Source organism: Leuciscus leuciscus (assembly GCF_965113295.1).
Source record: "Leuciscus leuciscus genome assembly, chromosome: 1".
Taxonomy (NCBI): domain Eukaryota; kingdom Metazoa; phylum Chordata; class Actinopteri; order Cypriniformes; family Leuciscidae; genus Leuciscus; species Leuciscus leuciscus.
In genome coordinates, this window is record NC_138725.1 from 40781072 (window position 1) to 40804750 (window position 23679).

Here is a 23679-nt window from a genome sequence, read left to right on the forward strand (position 1 = left end):
ATATATTTTACTGTATATACAGTAGTAAAAGGTCAGGTTGAATTACAGTAATTGTGGGTAATAATTTGAGGTAAAAGTGTCCTAAATAGTGACAAGATATCTTAGTACTCCTCAAAATGGCTTTTATATTCTTACAAAAAAAAACAAAAAAAAAACTATTTTTTTTCTTATGATTTCGTGGTGAAATTTGACCCAGACATTTCTTTACAAATTATTTAGCCTAAAATAGTCTAGCTGTCTCTGGATTCACCCAGACATGCAGCTAAATAAAATCAGCTGTTCTGTTTATGGAAAATTGGGTCAATCAAATTGCATATGCTTGTATTTGTTTAGTAACTACTTTTAAAAAATCTGGAGAAAAAATAAAATAAAAATCACAATAAAAATGTGTAGGAAAGTGTTATGTGCAATTTCCCGATTACATTTTTAACATATTTAATAGTGGAAGTGGAAAGTTGCATGCAACCTTAAGTAACAGCTACATGTTTCCTAGCCTACATGTCAATCTTATTAGGAATATCACACCGTCCTATATCCGAGAGCAGGTCGGGCGGACTGCCTGATCCCTCCCAGTTATGCACTCACAGGCTTTCGGATGGACGAGGGAGGGACGGAGGTGGGGGTAAAAGAGAGAAACAAAACGTGACGAGGCACCCGAAGCGTCCTGTTATGCAACCGCTGACCTACTAACATACATTTCTAAACAGAAGCAGCTAGCGGCAGGATACCGGAGAGCCTCGCCAATACAACACAAGGAACCAGGGCAAAAACACACGGGCTGCGGAATCCATGCGTTCAGGACACAGCGTGTAGTGCGTGTGTGTGGATCACCTCGCCTTTCCATTCAAGTCTTTGAGGCTGATACAAAGAGACTAATAATAACCATCGGGCGCCAAATATTTGGACACACTCACAAAAGCGACAAAAGGTACGTTTGCTTTACTACTTTTAGATGCGCGCACACTGTATGTTTACAACTGCATGGCTGATGCTTCTGCGTGATCTTGCGGTAAATTTACGCGGCTATGAATTAGATGACTGGAAATAATCAGAGAATTATATTTGTAATGCAACGGCCCAAGCTCACATCCAGATGAATTCATTAGTTTATGTTTAGTGTGTTTACGCACGCACGTTACAGATTGGGGATGTTGCTCAGTGTGCGTGTTCGCAATGTTAAGGCGAGGCCAGGACCCCTCGCGACTGTTGACAGGACATTTAGCACTTGATGGCCATAACATATTTTAAATGTTGTCCATGCACAATCATTCACCATTAACAAAAGATTTCGGAATCATTGTTTATTTGGGGCTAGTAATGATATTACCCTATTTTATGATTGGTCAGTGCATTTAAAAAAAAAAGGCATTTTTTTACAGTTAGAGTTACAGTTAGTTCAGGGCGCACCGCTTGACTTTGATTAAAACACCAACAAACATAATTACATTATATCGCCGGAAATGTCTTGATATTATGTTATTGAATAATGTTCGACAATGACATCCTAATGAAACTGTTCAATCCAATTGGGTTAGGAGGTTAATGCGGCGGTTTGGGAGGAAAAATCCCGGACACACTTCTCGCTGTCACGTGTAGCCGTGCTCGGTAAAGGTTAACGCGGGTGTTTACGTTAGAGGAGTCAGACCTGTTAACTCTTTCCTGCTATCCAGACAGGAGCAAACCAGTTGGCAACCAAATGTAACTTTCTTGCATTTAAAATGTAAATGCCCAACCACTACAAGTCGGAAACATGCAATGCTTGAACTAAACTCTCGATTAATGTATTGATATGCATTAAGATTTAATTTTGGTACACATTGTGCGAATTCTTTGACATTTTGGGGCATTTTCTGCCGGTAAGCAAGCGATAGCGGTTATTTAGTAACTTTTGTGGTTACTGTTGTATTTATCGTGGTCAGATCACCTAATGCCCTCGCATTGTATTGGTAAGCTGTACTTAAACTTTATACTATTGTTATTCATCAGAGAGTTCCCTGTACCTGGATGTAAACTGATTTACCTTATCTTTCCTACATGTTTATACAGTACAATTTACATGAGTAATATTAGGTTAAGTCACTTTTTTTCCCCCCTGATGACACCTGGTCTATGCTTCAAATAGTATGCATAATGTTTTATAGCATGAGCTCTTGCATCACATATTTTAGATTCAACAAAAGTGTGTGTGTGTATAGATAGATGGATAGATAGATAGTAAGAAAACATGCACCATATGGCATGCATGATCAGCTTAAAATTTGTGGATGTGAGATTGCTTGACATCTAGCCTTTTTTTCCCGACATAATGCAGTCTTTGTGTAAAGAGTTACATAATTGAGAGAAATGAGAAGTCTAAATATAAAAACAAAAACAAAGGGTCTTTAAAGCATCAGGGGGCATCAGACGAACTGCTTTGTGTGCCAGCGGCCCAGCGCAGAATGTAGGTCATAAACCTGGAGAAAGCACTCCCTCGTCTGCCATAACAAAGAACAAAGCTTCTGCCAGTTTACTGATCCGTGCAGCTAAATCTTGCATATTGGGGACTGCTTTAGCAACAATATATAAAAAAGAAAGAAAGAAAACATTGGTAGAGTGTTAAATTGTGCAGATAAATCTTTCAGATTGCTACACATAAAAGCATATTTGTTTAGTGCAGTGCCATTCTTGATTTACGGTGTTTGAGTGTGACCAAGTTTACTGACCTCTTTAAGCTATAAACACTCAATTGGTGGATTTCTCAAGATTTTTTCTAGTGAAAGAGAAAGGAAGATAGGGAGGAGGCGTGTCGTTATTGTGCCGATGTGGCTAACAGGGAGAGGCGAATTACCGTTTAGTTTTGTGGGGCAAGAGAGCACATGTGACTAGTGAAACACATGGACTCGGTCAAAGCATTTATTTTTTTTCAATAGAGGATGATATGAGTGTGTTTATAGAAAGAGTTGGCCTGGAACTCCTCCTGCTTGTCCAAGGCCTGCCCTCCTCCTACTGGAGAAGATAAAGACAAAAAAAAGAGCTCCCATCCCACGTGCCGAATATTACATTCCGCCCCAGGGTCAATTACATGGCCACAATGAAATCCAGCTCCCCGCCTTCACCCATTATTTCCATTACTGAAACGGCTGTAAAGCAACACATGAAACATTTGAGCTGAATTATAGTTTCCAGGCCTCGCCCAAGTTAAGTCTACAGTGGGCCAGACATGCTATTTCTTCCCTGATGAAAGCGCAAATATAACCCGGCCATGTCCTATATATAGGGCAAGAGTGAAAGTGAGTTTTATTGGCCCATTACAGTTTTAAGTTTATCTAATTGCATGTCATCCAGTGAAGTCGGTTATTAGAAATGATTTCATTGATCCATGTCACATGATAAATAATAGCAGTTTTGAATAACAGACAGACAAGTGTGTCATGTCAGAGTTTTTATGATGGTTTGATTGTTGGTGATGTAAGATTTCAATTATTAGTCGTTAATGCGAGGAGATACATACTTTTTAATGACTCATGGGTGTGGTTGACAGAGTAAATAACTCATCCACTGACAATTTTTTTGCATAGCCTCTTCCTTTTTCTCCGGTTTTAAGGAGGAACAGTAGCATTTACATTTATAATAATTAAATTTCTATTTAAATTAAATACCACTTATTTCAGTTGCATTCGAAAAATGCATTTAACAGTAATAGTGCTCTGCTCATTGTAAGCCTGAAATAAGCATTGGCATTTCTGAGTAATCTGAACTGATTCAGTGAGATAATGAGTTGTCTGATTGATCCCTAGCCATGAATCCTGTGCTCAGTTCAGTCTGATTCAGCAGTTGATTAGACTGAATCACTAAAAAGAACTGAATCAAGTGATTCATTCACAAGTATGACAGTATGTTTCATAGTATAATACAAACATCCTAGGACAACTCTGGATACTGTGCCAATATTAATACATTTGTTTACATTTGATTCAGTCTTTCTGTTTTCCCAGATAATTCTGAAATTGACACTTATCCCTGATGTATTTAAAAATACAAAATAATTTTGGGGGTGTCTTGTAAAGCTCCTCTGTGTTTGTGGCATTCAATAAAATGTATTCTCTTTTTTTTTTCTCATACTTCTTCATTTAGTTTATCCTCAATCCATCCCTCACCTCTCTATTTTTAGCAAACACTTCAATTCCCTTTCTGACTTTATCTCTCTCTCTCGTGGTGCCTGTTGCACTCCTGACCTATATTTGAGCACAAGGGAAAATAGCCTTTTTTTCTCGCTAACCACCCAGTTTCTAGGTTAGTGGGTCATTCAGGGAGGGAGTCTCTTTAAGCTTTGCACCTTACCTAAATGACCATAAACCTGTTTAATATCATTTACATTTAATTAACAGTGCACTTTATTGACATACTTTATTCATATCGTACAATAATTAGGAGATGAAACATCACAGATTTGGCCATATTCATTATGCATTACCAGACTTAACCAGAAAGTGTTGATTGAAGCCATCAGAAGAGGTTTAAGCTGTCTCTGGTTACGTAATGTTCCCTCAGATGTCTGGGATGAGGAGACCATAACCCATAAAAAGGGAAGCCAGATCACAGGATTACACTACATTAGTGCGTAATTTCTGATGCAGATGTCATACTTACTGCTACGGAGTCATTGTACTATTTTAGATATGCAAGTATAGTCTTAAATACCTTTTCTCTCCTTTAGAAAAAGATAAATATAATGCTTTTACTCTCAACTACAAATTGTGATAGTTCACTTTATATTTATTCTTGTATTATTAGAGAACAGTGGCCTCATAAATTGGCCTTATGAGTTTAATATTATACTGGGACCAGATATTTGCAGCCAAACTGAGCAAACTTATAGAAAAAAGGAAATCAGACACTTTTAGTTGAACAACAATATCCTGACATTGCAACAGGGAGTTGTGGCTCAGTTTAGGTCATGAGGGGATTGCAGCAAATGTGGAATTACCCACTGGCTGCTGAGTTAATCATCACTGGAGACTCCGCTTTTCCATTAGTGCCCACTTTTAAATGGATGAAACAGTTACCTCCCCTGGATCTGAACTCATGTTGATGGAATGTTCCCTTGGTTCCCCTTTTTTCCAGAAAGGCCTGACCTATATTGCAAAGCTCCCAATCCCCAGATCATAAAACCTGACTTGCCTTTTGCCTGACCTCGGTTTATCTCCCATTATAGTAATTATTGTTATGAGGTTTTCTTGGCTTCTTCTCATTTTTAGCTCAAGTATGCTTCTTTCGAAAGTTCTCCTTGAAAGCCTTTTAGTGAAGTCATTAAAAGATGAAGTGTTAATGTTTTTGAATTTGGTTTCTGGGCTCATTGCACATTGGGGCACCAGGCTCCTCAGGCTGTGCAGCCAAGAGGAGATGTGTTGTAACATTTTATGTTAATGTTTCAAAAGCCGAAACCTCTCGCACTGATTTCCTTTGAAAAGATGATGTAATACGGGATAAGGTTTCAAAATGTTAAAACAAATCATGTGTTCATTCCTAATGTTTACCATATGTGTAGTCATGTTTGCGGAACACATGGATGGAATTCTGGAATTCTCTTGCTGGAATTCTGTACAAAGGGTGATGCTGAACTAGGAAACTAATTTTAGGTCAGTTTCTTTAGCCGTTGGTCCTCCTTGACCAAAATAATCACTGACAGCGTTCTTAGCCGTGGTCCCTTTGCATCACAAGAGTCCAATGTCTAGTCAGTGAGGTAAGGTCAAGGGTCGCAGACAGACAAATCAATAGGAGGGTTAGCAGGTCAGACAGTGGTTACTGGGCAACAGAAAACACTCTGTGGTTGTCAAGGTTGAGTAGATGAAGCAAGAGAATATAACAAAGGCACAGCTGAACATTCCTCTTCTAAATCTTCTGATTACCCAGCCATGCAGAGAAGTGTGGAGAGTTGAATTAAAAATTAAAAACTACAACAAATTAAAAGATTTATCTAAGTGCCTAAAGGCAAACTATGAATTGCTTCAGCTTTCGAGAATTAACAAATATTTATTTTTCTCTTTTATGTTTGCAGCCTTTCGTCGAACAGCCAGCTGGAGGGCTTTGAGAGCAGCAGCACCCCTCCCCAAGAGGCTGGCAAGCTGGGGCAGACCGAGTGACCTATATCCTCCAACACGCCCAAGGCACTGGGACACATCTCTGTGGCATGATAGAGCCCTGTTACATAAAGGAACAAAAGTGAAAACAAAGAAAAAGGGGGTCAGAATCTTTTAAGCAGTTTTGGCCACCTTCTCTGTACTTTATTGCCCCTCGTTTGGCTTTGACCAACATTGTGTGGCAAGAGAGTAAAAGATTTTACTCACTGAGGAATTCTTCGGGTTTGTTAAATGCAGGAGACTCATAATAAAGTGCACCTGTTCTTGCTCTTCTTAGCCAACCTGGACACTTGATCATCAAGGACTATTTCCTTGCAATTCAAATCAACAAAATCAATGAGGTTCATCTTTTCAGAAGCTAAAACACCTCGTAAAGTATTTGCTGATCCAGCTACTTAGTTGAAGATTCTCCAATCTACAGTACATCAGGATATCCTACAGGGAATCTTGTAACCACCTTTACCCCATCCCCGTTTCTTCATTAATTTCCATAATCGGTGGTGAAGCCGAGGATGGAAAGTTTGAACTTACAAATCTCAACAAATTCCAGTTCTAGCAAAACCTTAGAGAACACAGACAGCTTTTCAGACTACAGCGATCTTCTCCATTCACCTCAAAGCAACCCTCGCCAGAGCCGCCTTCTCAAACCAAAGTCAAACAACATGAGCTGTCGACGCAAACGTGAATTTATCTCAGATGAGAAAAAGGATGCATCCTACTGGGAAAAGCGACGTAAGAACAACGAGGCAGCCAAGCGTTCCCGGGAGAAGCGACGCTTTAATGACATGATCCTCGAGAACAGAGTTATGGCACTGAACGATGAGAATGTACGCCTAAAAACTGAACTTTTACAGCTTAAGCTCAGGTTTGGTCTGATAAGTACAGCCTCCTACATGGAAAAGAGTCAGCAGATTGGTGGAGCAGTCAATGGAACTTCTGGGGGCAACTCATCATCCTCTTCCTCCAGTTGCTTCTACCCTAATGGTTACTCCAGTGTTTCTCAGATGATGATAAATTCTGATTCTTCTGAAACAGAGCAGTCTGTTCGAGGGGATGGACATTTGAAATTGGCAAAGTACTCCCCACGAGGTTCCCTCTCTGATATGTCTGATGGCTCCTCTCGGGATAGCCCAGAGCCAATGGCGTATGACATCAAGCAGGAAGGGATGGGTCTAGAGATGGACATTGTCAATAGCACCACCGCACAGTTCATGTTCAACATTCATTCTAGACTACCAGCAGTTCTTCACCAGCGGACTTTTGAGCAGGATTACTCAGCCAACCAACAGAAGCAACAACGTCAGGAGACGGTTGAAAGTTCTGACGTCCCGCAATCTGCTCAAAGAAGTGTCATCTTATACCGTTCTAGCAGTGCCTCGTATCCTGTAGAAACTCAGGAAATGATTCCAAAAGAGCAGCAGAACCTCACCCAGCTTACAGAGGAACCAACCGAAAAAACCTTGGCAGAGGTGTCCAGACGGCTAGAGAAGAAGACTTTGGACTCTCCTCATCACTACACAGAGGCCGCCGAAAGGCAAGCGTACATTGCTCAGCGACAAAGGGTCGATTCTGCCGCCCCAAATCTTCTGGTGAGACCCGAGGATGGAGATGAAACACAGATGTACCACTGTTCAAATAGCCCCAAGGAAAACGACGAGCCACCAGTGCTGACCTACGAAGGAAGCTTGAGACAAGAAGAGTACTATGAGGCTCACTCAGGAAAGGACACTTCCTCAAGTGATGGGGATCCCCGCAGCTCTGATAAAGAGGGCTCCACAGATGATGAGTCTCCCTCTTCCTCTTGCTCTGATACAGGCAGCTACCACCCTCACATATTCATGACCCAGAGCTCCTTTTCACCAAGCCAGTGCAAAGATGGCCAAACGGAAATCAAAGGCACTGCCCTACCCCACAAATTGAGACTCAAGCACAGAGCTCAGAGTGAGGGCACAGCATCATCTCAAGACTCGCCAACGACGCCACCTGCTAATTTCCAACCATTACCTCAGCACCCTTACCTGGCCTTGTCTCAATCTGGCGGTCAGTCGAATGCAGGGTTTTGCAAGCATGACACTTCGGTTGGAAGCATCGAATATGGGAAGAAGGAATCCAGCTTGCGTAACAGTTGCAACAAGAGACATGACTGAATGGGAGACCGTAGGACTCACTCGGGTCTTGGTATAACCCCAAGAGACATTTTATAAACCCTTTGAGGTCCCACCTTCATCCTCTATCCTTCGCCCATTCCCTGTTCGTATGGCTAGGAATAAGAGAAGTGGACATTGCCAGAACTACATCAGGACAGAACCTGATGCATTGTACCATAATGTATAGATTTACCTTTTGTTGGTTTGGTTTGTTTGTTTGTTTAACTTCCTCTTAAGGTTACAGTGGCACTTTTATAACAATGAAATAGGATGACATGCTATTGATCGCACTTACCCGTATTTCCTGTGCTGCACCAAGATGTCAACATAAGAGTACATTCAATTCAATAGCAATATCTACAATTTGTGAGGCATTGTAATGTAACGGATTCTTCTATGTAAATAGGCAATTTCAAGTGCCCCTTTCTTAGTTTTTGGCCACAACGAAACAACAGAACATTTGCAGGTGGCTGTGCACCATTTTTAAACATATCAAACATCAGAAGATTCAGGGAACGTTCCCTTGACCAAAGAAACATGGCTTTAATTTCATACCCCTCTCTGCTCCCTACCTCTGTCTGCTTTTCTAACTAGTACTGCCCATCTCTTTTCCCACATTCAACAGCCTAGCTACTGCTCCTTCTTGATCAGGCACTTGGTTTGTATGTATAAAATGTGATATAAATATTATATATGATTATATTTTAAGAAGAAAACAAAAAGATTACATGAAAAAATATGTAGTTCAGCGACTAAAGAATTTTCCTTGTCAAAAATACTGTACAATATCAGTGTGTTTGCAGTGCCACTTAATATAAACTCCTTTTTTTACTTTACCAATTTGCAAATAAATATTTTTTTGGAAACTCTCCTTTTATAGGAAAATGACAAAATGCCCCAAAGCCTTTACAGGTACATTAGCAGGTTAATGTAATCTCCATGTTGTAGATACCAAAATGTTTTTATTGCAGTTATAACTAATTGAAATGTCTAGTCTTGAAACACTGTTTGTCGTAATATGTATTTTCCAGATGTTTAAAACATTAAAACTACCCAAAAAATTACATTTACCTTCCATTTTATGTAGCCTTTTTATTTATTGTTTTCCTAGTACATCCACTGATGTAAAACATCAATTAGCTTCATAACCTGTTATAGAGTGAACCTAGAATATAGAAAGATATTAAACAATTTTTGTTCTAGACGTAGTGCAAAATAACTTTCTCTTCCTCTCTGGTTATGAACATGAATGATTTGCTCTAATGAGCATGGGGTTTTACAGGAAAACTCCACCCTGCTTACATCAGTATAAATGGATGATTACTAGCATAATGTCTCAGATCATTTGCCATTGAGGCCCCCAGTTAAGCAATTAAGCTAGCTGATACTGCAGTTTTTTCACTCTTTAACTGGTTTGCTGACTCACTCACTAGTCAGCTGCTGCCCTGCATATGCTTTCCTGCTAAAATGAGGTTTAATTAAAGTTTTCTTTTTTTTTCTTTTTTTTTTTACTTTTAGAAGAACGCTTGTATTTTTTCAGGTAGCTCAATTTTAGTCACAACTGCCCTTAAATATTTTTCAAAATAAGTCTACATGTCATGTTAACTTATGGCACTTGTGTATAAATGTAAAATATTTTTTTTTCTCACAACACTGTATTGTGCTTTTTGAAATGTTTTTGGGGGCCAAGCGTTGTCCTTTTTATCACTAACTGCGTCTTTACTTCCTGTTTACTGTGATTTTGTAATTGCTCACCACAATGTCACCATATCCCCCTTCGTCCTTTCAGTATGTTTCAAACTGAGTGATGTTTGATGTTTTTTATTATTATTATTTCTTATGGTTTTATCAAAAAAGAAAGTGGAAATAACGAGCAAGGCTTGTTTGCTGTTATTGAGTAGACCATGGCACTGCTTTGAAATAGATGCATATTGTAAAAACACTAATATTCAGTGCTAGGTTTGGGTGCATTTCAAAAATTCTACAAAAAAAATGAAATAAAAAAATGTTGTTGCATTATTCATGCATTTGTCTTTTTTTTAAAATACTGTATCCACTTAGTTTTATAATTACATAACTGCATTATATTTTGCAACATGCAATTATAGTCTTATCGAATCAAATTTATTGACACCCGATTACATAACTGTTTGCTTTCTAAAAAGGATTTAACTCAAGTTGAAAGAGATTAGTAAACAAAGGAAATACTTAATTTCCTATATCTTTTATTCTGGCTTAACATTACGAAAGGGCAGAAATGTTGAACATTTTGCTCCGGCCTATCATGAGAGACTGACACACTGACACACATCAATCTAGCTTTACCACAGGCTTACGTGACTTACGTAACTCTGACCTAGTTACTCGATGTGCTGCTTAAACATGTTATGCAGATGTGTTCAGCGAACTGATATGTGCACGTTGCACATTGATAGTTTCTCATAATGTAACATGATATGCAGAACACAATGTGCGTATTTGAGACAAGCGCTGCATAAACATGCACACAAACAATGTAGTCAAACGGGATACAATCTGTATCTTGCCCTTTCTGATTGGCTCTACCAGTAGAAAAGACTTAATTAAACCCTTATTTCCCTAGTTCCTTCATGTTTGTGTTGCATGAATGTACAGAACAGCCTGTCCTGCTGATGAGAACATGCACAGGTCAGCAGATCTATCAGGTGTTTTTAGTTTTAACACCTCCCAAGCCGTGCCAAAGACAAATCCATGGTGAGCTAAATCAATTAAAAATCTTGGTTTCCCAAGAAAAAGATTTTCCTATTTTTATGCAACTCCCTCAAACTCAGAAAATATGTTGGATTTATTTTCAGGTGCTTTATGACTTCTGCTCAACAATAAGGACAGCCCGGGGTCGGTGCGAGTCAATATAATAAACATAACTAATATAGATATGGTTGGACAAATAATTTATAGGGTTCGGAGGCATCAGTTAAATTTAAAGTGTGTTAATGAAATCAGTAAAATATAACAAAATAACACCAAAAAATTACATACTGGTAATTAGATCAAATATTCATAATCAGACAACAGTTCATTTTTTATTGATAACATAATTAAATAATATTCACAAATTGCCACTAAATTATTCTTAATTCACTGATTCTTCCATAATTCTTCTGTTGTTCCTTTTAAAAGTTCCTTTCTAAAACAGCCTATTTCTTATATACGTTTGTAAAGGACATAATTATATGTAAAATTAAGAGGCCATGCACATAGCATAAACAAATAAAATATTTAATCTTTTTTTTTTGTTATTTAAAAGAAAAAATATATTTTTAAATAAATACAAAACTATTTAGTTTTTTTGTTTTAATTATTACTTTAATTTATTAATTACTTAAGTCATAATTAATTTTTCATCAACTTACGAACTTCTAGCAGTTCCTTCACCAAACCCCTGATGTAATGTAATGTTCAATGCATTTCATGTTGTTGATAACACATTTAACATTTTTTTTCTTCTTTTTCTTTGTATTTTTATATCAGTATGAAGATTATCCTATTCAAACACATTAGGTCAAAGGATCTAAAAGTAATCAAAAAGTAGTCCGATTTTATTATGTAAAATTTGTAATGTCATCACTAACCACAATTTTCATCATGTAATTTGTATTCAGTGATGGACTACCGAGTCCTGGTTTACTTTAGCTAAATTAAATAAACATCAATGAAGTATCAAAATGAACAGCTCTCGTCGACTTGTGTTCTCTGAATCCATTGTCCTTAACTAAAACTGAAGCCCTTGATCTGATTACATTTCAACAAGGAAAATGTTACACAATCTGTGTGTGAGGACAGACATAGAAGCAGAGAGACTGGTCCCGAACACAGAGCTGACATAATGAGTCTGGCAACGAGAGAATGAGGGATTGGGCTGAGGGGATTTAGATCTCTCCTGAGACACACCGTCTGATCAGAAACACCCTGACCCGGTCCACACTAAAAACAAGCGGTGCGACACAACAAAACTAGAACACTCTCATTAAAGGCTTGTTTTGTAGATGAGGCCCAGATAAGGTCTGTTTTCTTCACTAGAAAGACAAGGCAAGGCTATGGAATATAGAGTGATTTTATTTTGGGAAAAAGATCTGTATCTTTTCACATTCATTAAAAGTTTCAAAGTATTTGGGCCGGTGAGATTTTTTAATGTTTTTGAAAGAAGTCTCTTCTTCTCACCAAGGCTGCATTTATTTGATCAAAAATACAGTAAAAAAATAGTGAAATATTATTACCATGTAAAATAACTGTTTTCTATGTGAATATATTGTAAAATGTAATTTATTCCTGTGATCAAAGCTGTATTTTCAGCATCATTACTCCAGTCTTCAGTGATCCTTCAGAAATCATTGTAATACTGTATGATTATTTGATGATCAAGAAACATTTCTGATTATTATTAATGTTGAAAACAGTTGTGCTGCTTAATAATTTGTGAAAAAAACATTGTTTTTTCAGGATTCTTTAATAAATAGAAAGTTCAAATGAACAGCATTTATTCAAAATAGAAATGTTTGGTCACATTATAAAAGTCTTCACTGTCTCTTTTGTCCTTTCTGATCCCACAATTTTGAACAATAGAGTATATTTAAAATGGATTTCAAAATCTATGATGGCCTGGAAATATAATGCTAATATACATGTTGAAATATATTAATGCATGAAAAATATACGTTTTAGTTAGTTACATAACAAAACATATTTATTTAAAAATTATAGCATATAGCAAGTCGAACTCCAAAGACTATTTTCAAACTACGTGCAAATTGTGTATGTTGTTTCATAAAAGCCTATATTGCAAAAGATCATGTTAATAAATAGGATTGCGGTGCTTGTTAATTTGGGCAATGAAAGAAATATGTGCTGCCAAAGTGAGCCACGTGAAATAGGCCAATGCAACCAATGCCAGCAGCCTCATAACTACATGACTGCTATTAATAATCGCCTCTTTGAAGTCAGTGTCGTAACCTGCTTTGTGAGGTTAGAAACACCATTGCAGTGTCTGATGAATAGAGGTGGGGCAGCAGGTAATGTTCCCCGAACAACAGCAGTGGAAACAGTAGCACAAGTCCTATATAGATTCGGCTTCCCCTTTGTCCCTCTTTTTGTGACTGGAGCGCATGGAAGCTTGCATAAACAGGTCAGTTGAAAAGTAGGTCAGCGCTGAAGGGAGGGAGGAATGAGAGAGAGAGAGTTGGTGATGGACATGAAGTGAAAGTATTGGTAGGAAAACAGAAGAGAGAGAGAGAGAGAGAGAGAGAGAGAGAGAGAGAGAGAGAGAGAGAGAGAGAGAAGCGGGCCTGTCCTGTCGGGGAAAGCTCATGGTAAGCTGAGGGAAAACAGTCTTCTCAAGTTACCTGGTTTATTTGGAACTGCCGAGAGAGGTCAACGGATCAGGCCACTGCTGTGTGTGTTTGTGCCATAGCACAACGGAAATACTGTGCACTGGGTTTTGGCTCGCTGTAAGCTTTCCTCCACATGGACAGGTCCGCAGAAACACCATCTGACCGCCCTCTGCAAGCTCAGTCTACAGACAAAATTGACATAAAACTATTTATTTTATTAATGCAAATTGCTTGCTTGTTCACACAGTCTGGCATTCATTCTGAAAATCATAAAATAAACACATTTATGCACTGTAGATCTAGACTCAACTAATCAGCTGCATTTTTATGCAAAAAATATTTTTCAAAGTTGTAAATAAAGATGACTGGAATACGTTTTACTAGAAATACTATTTCAACTTCAAAATTTCACTTTTATTTAAATGCGTTATTTGCTGTTTCCCCGTAATTATTTGTGAAATTCACTAGCAATTTCTGAGTGAAAGTTGTTTTCCTACTATAACATGTTTCAGTGTTCCCCAAACGGAACTAAAATGCTCATAATTGTTTCCTAGAAATAATTTAGACTTATTGTAGAGTCACAGGGGCGGCAGTGGCTCAGTGGTTCATGTAGATTGTCTACAAACCGGAAGGTTGGTGGTTCAATCCCCGGTTCCACCTGACCAAGTGTCGAGGTGTCCTTGAGCAAGACACCTAACCCCAGCTGCTCCCGACGAGCTGGATCGCCTTGCATGGCTGACACCGCCGTCGGTGTATGAATGGGTGAATGTGAGGCAATATTGTAAAGCGCTTTGGTGGCCATTGGGTCTGTGAAAGCGCTATATAAATGCAGTCCATTTACCATTTTACTTATTTAATCAATTCCTATAATAATTCATATTTAAATATATTTATAATAAAGTTAGGCTGAAATGTTTGCATATGTGCTTCTAAAAGTTATTATTCTAAAGAAACTTCAGTGTGATTTTGATGCAGGGATAAAAAAAAAAAAAGCAGGTTAGATGCGCAAATTCATCAGTGCATATTAAAATGATTCCACTTTCTCCATCTCTAATAAAAAAAAGAATAAAAAAAGTACTGTGTTAGTAATTGTACCATAGTATTATGACACACAAAAAAATGGGGTTCAATGGGGTTCTCTATAGACCTTATGCTCCAGAAAATAAGTGCAGCCATCTTTAGAATATTGTTTTTGCTAACAATAGCAATGAAACTTCTGTTTTAGCAGCTCTGTATATTTCTATGGCATTGCTGTCGAAGAGTAATTAACTGGTGTAGTGGGTTTATTTACAGTAGAGTTAACGAAAGTTATCATGAGCATTGTAATGTTTGAAGCGGATGTCATAACAAATGTCAGTCGACCGGAAAGATTTTAAAACCAGCGGTTCATTCATAAATCCGTAAGATCTTACCGTGGAAAAACAGACTGGAAGACAGAACATGACAGAACAGAACCCTTTAAGCTTCTATATAGAACCTTTTCTTCTAAGAGTGTGATTGATTGTGAGCGATTGCCATATTGATGTTAGTATCTATATTCATATCCACATTTAGAGTGTACTTCAAAGAGTACACCTGTACATATGTAAATGTCCAAAGAAAAACGGTAGTACGTAATACTTTTTGTTTTGGGCTGATATGTTTTTGAAAGGCCTTTTTATGCAACTAAGACAAAAACTAAACGCTAAACAAAAGCGTTTGACCTGCTGCAGTGTGTCCTCCACCCACACAGACAAACACAAGCATGTCATCACACCGATCACACACGGCACTCCCTGTTGACTGTTGACCTGACTTTTTTACTCCACAATCTGTGACCCCAAATCATATTTTACAATCCCTATTACAAACAACTGCCCATCATCAATCATTTATGTTTAATCAGTAGTGCAGGATATGCTTCGGATGTGTTATGGAGTCACGGACACTAAAGGGTCAAGGTTTGGTTGGTTTGCATGGCCCAGTATTATTCATTAACAGCCTTTTAGAATGTATTCTGACGAAATTATATTCTAGTAGATCTTTTAGCAGTGTCCGATACTTTTTGTATATTAAAAACACAATAATTTTATTGTCAGTTTGCAAACATTATGCACATGGCAATAAAAATCTGCCTCTGCCTGGAAACTGGGCTATAAATACTAATAACAGTTGTTGTTTTTTCTCATTATGCAAGTATCGGTACATTAATAACAATATAACAAAGAAAGAAAGCAATGAGGCCTTGAGATTAAGAGAGGCGAGTTTAATATGAGAGGAAAGGGTTTTATGTGTTTGGATATAATTCAAAACATAAACATGGACTATATCTCGTCCTGCTCAGTTTCCTTCCTGAAGCCAAAAACATTCCCCCACCTTCTGTTTTTCACCTTCCCGTTTATCCCTCCTATAATGACATGTAATGTGTGGACCATGCACACTTCTGACTTATTTTTATTCAGTTAGTTTTACAGAAACGGTGAGTACAAGGTCTAAAAACTGTGCAAAACAAATGCAAGGCAATAAATAAATATATTTTTGTAAATTCATTAATGTTATCGATGTTAAAAACTTGTAAATTGTAGGATTTTATTTTAAAAGTCAAAGTTCAGAGGAGGAGGATGCTGTTAAAATGTACTAAGGTATTAATTTGCTCAATCGCATCTAACATACAAGTTTGCAAAAAAATGTATAATAATAATAATAATATATTTATTTTTTTATTTTTTATTTTATATATACTGTATATATATATATATATATATATATATATATATATATATATATAATATTTATTGAAAAAAATATTAAAATACTTTTATTGCTAGTGTTTTATTTTAAAACAGTTTAAAATGTTTTTATAATGTTAATGTTTAAAAAAAAAATCTGATCAGCTATATTGAGCTTCAGCTTTGAAAATTTCATTTAGATGAGAATGAGTCACTGTTTCAACTACTGAGAGTTTCCTTTTTCATGACAGTCTTCATTTGCATAATGTAAATGTAAAACAAATGCAGTCTTAAGTTACATAAAATATGCCTAAGCTAATGATAAAAACCCTTGCTGTTCTTCCCATTATGGTTCTAGCTTGGTTTACGTAATACAGTAAGTAAATATACATAAAAAACAAGCAGCTCAGACAGATTGCACAACACAGTCAGTTTTTATGCAAGCCTCTCATGATGAATGTGTGTGTGAGAGAGATTGTCTGTGTTTATATATGCACAATGTCTCATATAAGGAAGTAGAGATCAGCTTTTCAATAGTTTAACTGGCTTTGTGCCAATGTGAGTTCTGCGTTTACTGTAGAAATATCACTCCAGCTGTTTTTGTTTTCATTTTCCTATTTGTATCCTGAAATTAGGTCAGATGGCCCACGTGAGGCAAGGGAACGTGGATGGCGGACGGAGAGCTTAATGACTTGTTTATCCGTGCCTTTATAACTTGACACTGTTGTACAAGTCTGACTCACATTCTCTAGTATTACAGTTTTGATCCGCACAAGCAGACTGACCCGTAACCGACGGAGTTCTGTGTGAATGAGGAAACACATACACACCTTACACAGAACAACAGCTGGTAAAGGAACATTCCTGTCATGATGACTCTTTAAAACATCAACAGGTGCTACACAGAACAGGATGAGCATTAAGCAGAAGAGAGACAGACAGACAGCATTCATTCCTAATTAAATTCCTTCTTAAATATTTGCAAAGCTAAACAAGCACAAACATGTCCTAAAAAAAAAAAATTATATATATATAATTTAGTAGATTTAATAGAAATAATGTATTTAAATAAAATTACATATTTATTTTATTAAAATGTCTTATAATATTTTCTTGTTCAGTCCATGTGTTCAATTTTGCATATTATTGGGCTTGTGCAATTTATGGCAATATTTTTGTGTTTTTGGGTCTTGGAAGCAGAAAATAATAATCAAATAATTAATAATCATAATAATTCTTTATTAAGATTTCAAGTGTATGCCCATTGAGAGCCTAATGGAAAAAATAAAAAGCTAAAAGCAGGGGAAAAAATCGAATTATTTAAGTAAGAAATACTTTATATAATTACACTAAAAAATGATATGATCAATTAGTTATGACAACATATGTTTTTACAATGTTTTAACTATTTAAATAAAAAAAAGTTAAGCAATTTTCAACTCATTTAAGTCAGTTTTATGTAATTTAGGTTGAAATGACTTAAACATCCAAATTCATTGTACTTAATTTAAGGCAGCAACTTTTTAGTGTATTGTATTTAAATTTCAAAAAATGAAAAAGTAATTAAAATGTATATTTTTGACTATATATATTTTTATTTTTATTTTTTAAGGGGTTATTTGACACAAACATTGTTTTTCCTTTGTAAAACTCCATAAAAACATTGTAAAGCAGACTCTCTAAATTGGTTTAGGAAATAGGAATTATAAACTGTGTTTATAGTCGGAGAGTAAATGACATTTCACAATATCGCAATATTATTTGTTTACGCAAGTAGGCTACACATGAGTGCAATTCACAATTTTATAGTTTCCTTATTTTGCAAACAGCGATGACACTCAACCTTGATTCCAGTGAAAAGCCTTATGGGATTGTTTAATGTTTTGACCGGATAGGATAGCACACCTTCCTGTAACGGTCACTTTGAAGGACCCTTCAGAATGATGTGCTGTCCTGTTAAAAAGATGTTCCCACTTAAAAAGCCCTGAATAGACTTTCCAAAAGCCGTCTGGATCACGGCCTTTGTATATATAAGCGTTAGTGTGGCGTGTTAAATGTTTTTATTCAACACTGGCTAGGCAGTTCAGAGGCTACAGCAGAATGTAGGTCAACTCCTCCCATTCTGGCCGTCACCTCCTCTCGCGAACACAGAACCTCAAGTGAACCCACTCGTCATGGCAACGAGAGGGCAGCCAGTCATAACGCAGCTCAAAAGAAGGGGCGTGGCCAAACGAGCAGCAGACATGGGCATTCCGATTCGTTCTGTGTTCCATCTCCCTTTCTTTCGTTCCTCCCTTCTCTGCTCTCTTTCCAGTGAACTGGAATCGTTTTTCTAGGAATCCTAGAGTGCATTTTAAGGCGGAGCACATGTCTCGCTTTTCTGTGAAATAGCCTACAACAAATTTCTGGCACAGCCAGAGCACTTATCTTGTCGTCTGTCTTGCTCGGCACAGTGTTGACATTTATTTGCCCTGCGATATTTTCTCCTTGTACAGTTAAACTATGTATTTTCAGCCAAAATATGATGGCATATGTTGTGAACAGTGGAGCTTTCTTTTTTTTTTTCTAATTGAGAATATATTTATTTTAAATCTTCAAATACCAAAGTATTACAAAACCTACATCAAGGGGCAAGAAAATCCATTTCCAGCTTTGGATACATGGACTGTCGTAACTCATGGACTGACATAACTGGCGTAGGCTATACATTTACATTTATTTGAATGTTGATGTTAATGTACATTGCCCCGTTTTAGATGAATTAACAAATAAATATGAAGACATTAAGATAGGAAATAATAATAAAAAATGAAGGAAAATATATTTATGCAAATACTAAATAATATGTTTAAATCTTTTTTCAGCAATATATTGGTTGTTTATTTTAAAAGAAACAGTCAAATTACCAGTGAAATATGAGGACATTTGGCCCTCACAAGTATAGCTAAATGAGCACACACACACCTTGGGTTTCCATGTTTTATGGGGACTTTCCAACGACTTAATGATTTTTTTATAGGCCTACTGTACAAACTGTATATTCTATACCCTAACCCTAAACCTACCCATCACAGAAAACTTTCTGCATTTGTACATTTTCAAAAACCATTACTTAGTCAACCGTTTTCCAAATGGGGACCAAAAATGTCCCATAGGGTTTACCAGGACACACACACACTCTCTCTACAAAGTTTGGAATAATTAAGATTTTCTCATTTTTTTGAAAGAAGTTTGTAAAATATTATCACAAAAGCTTTATTTTTAAATCTTTTCAATTGTAAATCATACTCCACAATTTGTACTGTATTTTTTTATTTAAAAAGTGCAGCGTTGGTGTGCATAAGATACTACTTTCAAAAAGTTTTTGACATATATATAATATATGAATGTGTATTGATACATTATAACATATACATGTAAAATAAAGGAAAGAAAAACGGTTTCTTGAAAGAGTGAAGGACAGAAAGGGAATAGATGCAGGGTGCATGACATGGAAGAAGGGATGAGGGATGGGTGGATGTTTTCCGGTGTTCTGCATGGAATGTGAAAGCTGGCATTTTAGGAGAGGAGAGGCCCAGCTGGTCATGTCAGACAGCCTCCGTTTTATGAGTCTCGAGTCTTCAACGCACACGGCTTACAGCTACAGCTATTATAACTCTCTCTTTTGAACCTTAATCGTGATATTTTAAACATGCAGGAAGCATTAATGCCTGTTGAAAAAATATAGACCACAAAAAGCACACAGCACATATACAGCAAGTACACTAAAAGGAAAGGTATGTAGCCTACAGGAAAACCACATTATTATTTTTCCTCTAGCTGAAATGTACAACCAATGGAATCTGGGTTTTATTTTTCATTTTTAAAGCAGATGTATTGCATATGTACAGGTCAGGTTTGACGACCCTTGTAGGAAAACCTATTGGCGAACACTGCAAGTAATTTGGCAAAACGCAGACCTCTGAGTGGTTTGAAGATTCTGAGCTATGCTTATGTTCACCGCAGGCTTGGCGATAGAGCATCTCTCTCACGCTCCCTAAATGTCTCTTTCATCACTGCCCGCATTTTACAGATTTTTCAGAGTCCAACTCATATCCTGAAGAGATTAAAAAAAAAGAAAAAGGGGGGGGGGGACAGGGTTAATGGAGTACATGAAGAAAAGATTTAAGGCTCAAGAGAAAGCTCTGTGTGTTTGCAACATTCTCATTCTAGATTGTGCAACTCTTGATGAAAAACTCTTCATACTCTTCTCAAAGTGCTAGTCAGACATTATGACTCACGACAGGTGTTGTCAGGTGATGAAAGACCCCACATGAGAAATAGCCAACAGACTTTACTAGTGGCGGGCGGTATGACCAGCTAAAATCAAAGGACTAGTAAAAAAAAAAAAAAAAGAAGCCTAGACTATGGATGGACCCCCTACTCACCTGTCAATCAACCAGTGCACTTTAGAATTGTTTTTTTTAGAAAGAAAGAAATAACTTTAAATTAATTAGTATTACTTAAGTAATAATTTTACTCAGCGAGGATGCATTCAGTTAATTAAATGTGACAGTAAAGGCATTTATAATGTCGCAAAAGTTTATAAATGACAATTAAAAAAAAAAATATATATATATTTTAAAAAGTCGAATAAATGTTCTTTGCGCTCACTTGCAAAATGTTTTGCGTTGCCCCACGAAACTTTGCGGTCACTCTCAAAATTTTTTAGTTTCCCAAAGAAACTTTGCGCTCACTTGCAAAATGTTTTGCGTTGCCCCACGAAACTTTGCGGTCACTCTCAAAATGTTTTAGTTTCCCAAAGAAACTTTGCGTTCGCTCGCAAAATGTCTTGTGTTTCCCCAAGAAACATTGCAGTCACTCTCAAAATGTTTTAGTTCCCCTGAGAAACTTTGCGTTCACTCACAAAATGTGTTAATTTTACATTTTAAAATTAAAATAAAATAAAAAAAGGTATTTTAAATTGTAACAATTTCACACACAAAACCCTCACTGAACTGAAACATCTGAACAATAGTGTTCTGTTGACCAATGTAGCATTTAATTAATCAAAATACAATTAAATATAAATATTTTAAAATAAACACTGGTGATGGCCAAGTGAACAGCTGTCTACAATAAAGATCATACATATATTCTACATCATATTCTCTCCTGGCATATATTATTAATCCTACAGCTGTCACTGTGAGTTAATATGACATTTCATACAGGTCAAAGGTCATTCACTGCAAAACGTTAGCTTAGCATAAAAGGACTCAAACAGGCAGCACCTGCTTATAAAGAGAAAGTGATGAGAGCTCAGGCAGCAGACTAAACAAGTGGTGCTTCCTTTATAGGTGAAAGGGCAAATAACAAGCATTTTTGCAGAGCCACATGAGCCTGGGAGGTTTTTCTTGTTCAGAACTGGTTCCATTTATCATTTGTGCATTTTCTAAGAACATTTTTCTAATTCATAACCACAACTTCTTAGATCGTACAGTACATTCCCAGAAAAAAAAAACTATCTAGACATGGATCTATTCATAGAACAGCCCAAATCCTTCCATATCTGCGTATACCATCTGTTTGACATCAAGGAAGCTCTAAAAACACACTGTAGAAATTTACTCCATGTTTTTGTGATTCAAAACATGTGCTCTTATATTGCAACATCCAACACCACTTGTTTTATTCAAGATGGCTTTTCTGATGTCAAGTAACAAAAACAAGATTCAATTCAAATTAGTTCATTATTGGCAAGCCAGCACTACACATCTCAACAATGGTAAGAAATAAACATGCAATATAAAAGTGAAATGTAAAATATGAATATCCCCCGTTTCAACACTTTTACATTCATAGTGATTAATCAGTCAAAACTTGCTCTGATACTAAAGATATCCATTTCAAATAAATGTTGTTCTTTTAAACTTTCTATTCAATGCATCCTGAAAAAAAAGAGCATAACAAAACTACTGTATGTAACAAAAATATTAATTGATTATGATTGGTGAATTGCTGTATTTTTTCGATATGTCGCAGCTAAACTGAATAATTTACTTAATTCCTACAGATCTCTCGTGAAATAATTTCAGCTCAAATCACTATTTTAAATACTTTTTTTATTAGTTGAGTAACAAGCATTATCGACTGGGGGGAGGGGGGGCAAAGTTTTCATTTTGTTTTTTAAAAGAAATTTAAGGGAGTAAAGAAAAATAAATAACAGCATGATACATCTAATTGTAGTTGTGAAATAATCAATGTAAACTATTTGCAAATAATATTTTATTTTAAAATATGCACACCTTCACTCTTAAACGCATGTGTAAAACATTTCTTGTCATCACATTCAGTTATGAATTAGGCTTTATGAATCAAATTATAGCATTTTCAAATCAATGACCCAATTTTATGAAGTTGAGTAATTTGAAGGACATTACTGTCAGTCGTTTACCATTTCTGTCATAAAACAGTTGTAATATTCAATATTTAGCCACTTAAATCTTACCATGCACTCTTTCACAACTAAAACTAAAAGTGTAACATTGGAATTTGCATTCATCTTCTGTGAACAGTAAGGCACGCCTTCTTTGATTTGATTGGCCATCTCAATCATTTGGACATTGACGAGCGCTGTTATGCTGCTGAGGCAGACCAGGACAGGAATGGGAGTTACCAGATAGGCCATAACAGAGGGACGTTTTCGACTGTGTAACCTGATTTGCTCACATCACAGTGGCGATTGTGTTAACGTGTGGGGTCAGTTAAGGGGCTTCATTTTCAATACATGATTTAGGAACACCCAACAGTTTGAAAATGCCCACAAATTTAGAAACGCCCACTTTTGTTCAGCAGAGACCTTAAACTCGTCCAGCCTGAAAAGGTATCTTAAAACTTTTTGTCATTCTAATAACAAACAGAATGGTTTATAATGGAGCAGAGTGGCATTAAGAATAATAAATATGGCGGGGGGGATTTCTAATTATTGGGGTTGCCTCGATTGGTTACGGCCCTGCATACAGTAGCCTATGTGTCAACTTCATTATATTGTTGTTTAGTTTCTGCAATTCAAATGAATAAATGACTTCCTTCTAAACCTGAATGTGCTTTCATATTTCAGATGACGATATACGTAGAAAAAATTTTGTGATGAAATTCAGGGGAATTATTACTCAAATGTTTGAGGAAATATACAATTGCAAAGTACAAGGAAACAAAATTGTGAATCACCAGCGATTGAGCTTTCCAAATGTGCTTTTTGCATTTCATTTATCAATTTAATTTCACAGAATCGTGAATCTTTTAGCACTGCGTCTTTGCTTACATGGCGGCTGGCCAAGGGACAAGGTTTTCTTGC

General features: G+C 36.6%; 1 protein-coding gene and 1 long non-coding RNA gene across 2 annotated transcripts in view; both read left to right on the forward strand.

The window, feature by feature from the left end:
* LOC309508153 overlaps positions 1-23679 on the forward strand; it is a 54472-nt gene that overhangs the window by 20770 nt on the left and 10023 nt on the right. The window lies entirely within an intron of this gene.
* nfil3-2 (nuclear factor, interleukin 3 regulated, member 2) lies at positions 638-10285 on the forward strand. The gene is made up of 2 exons (XM_082181285.1): positions 638-928; positions 6038-10285. The coding sequence occupies exon 2, from the start codon at positions 6632-6634 to the stop codon at positions 8264-8266; it is 1635 nt and encodes a 544-aa protein (XP_082037411.1). The 5' UTR covers positions 638-928; positions 6038-6631; the 3' UTR covers positions 8267-10285.

What these genes read in the sequence shown, in the direction of transcription:
- nfil3-2 (XM_082181285.1), top strand. Translation starts at nt 6,632, where the DNA reads ATGGAAAGTTTGAACTTACAAATCTCAACAAATTCCAGTTCTAGCAAA.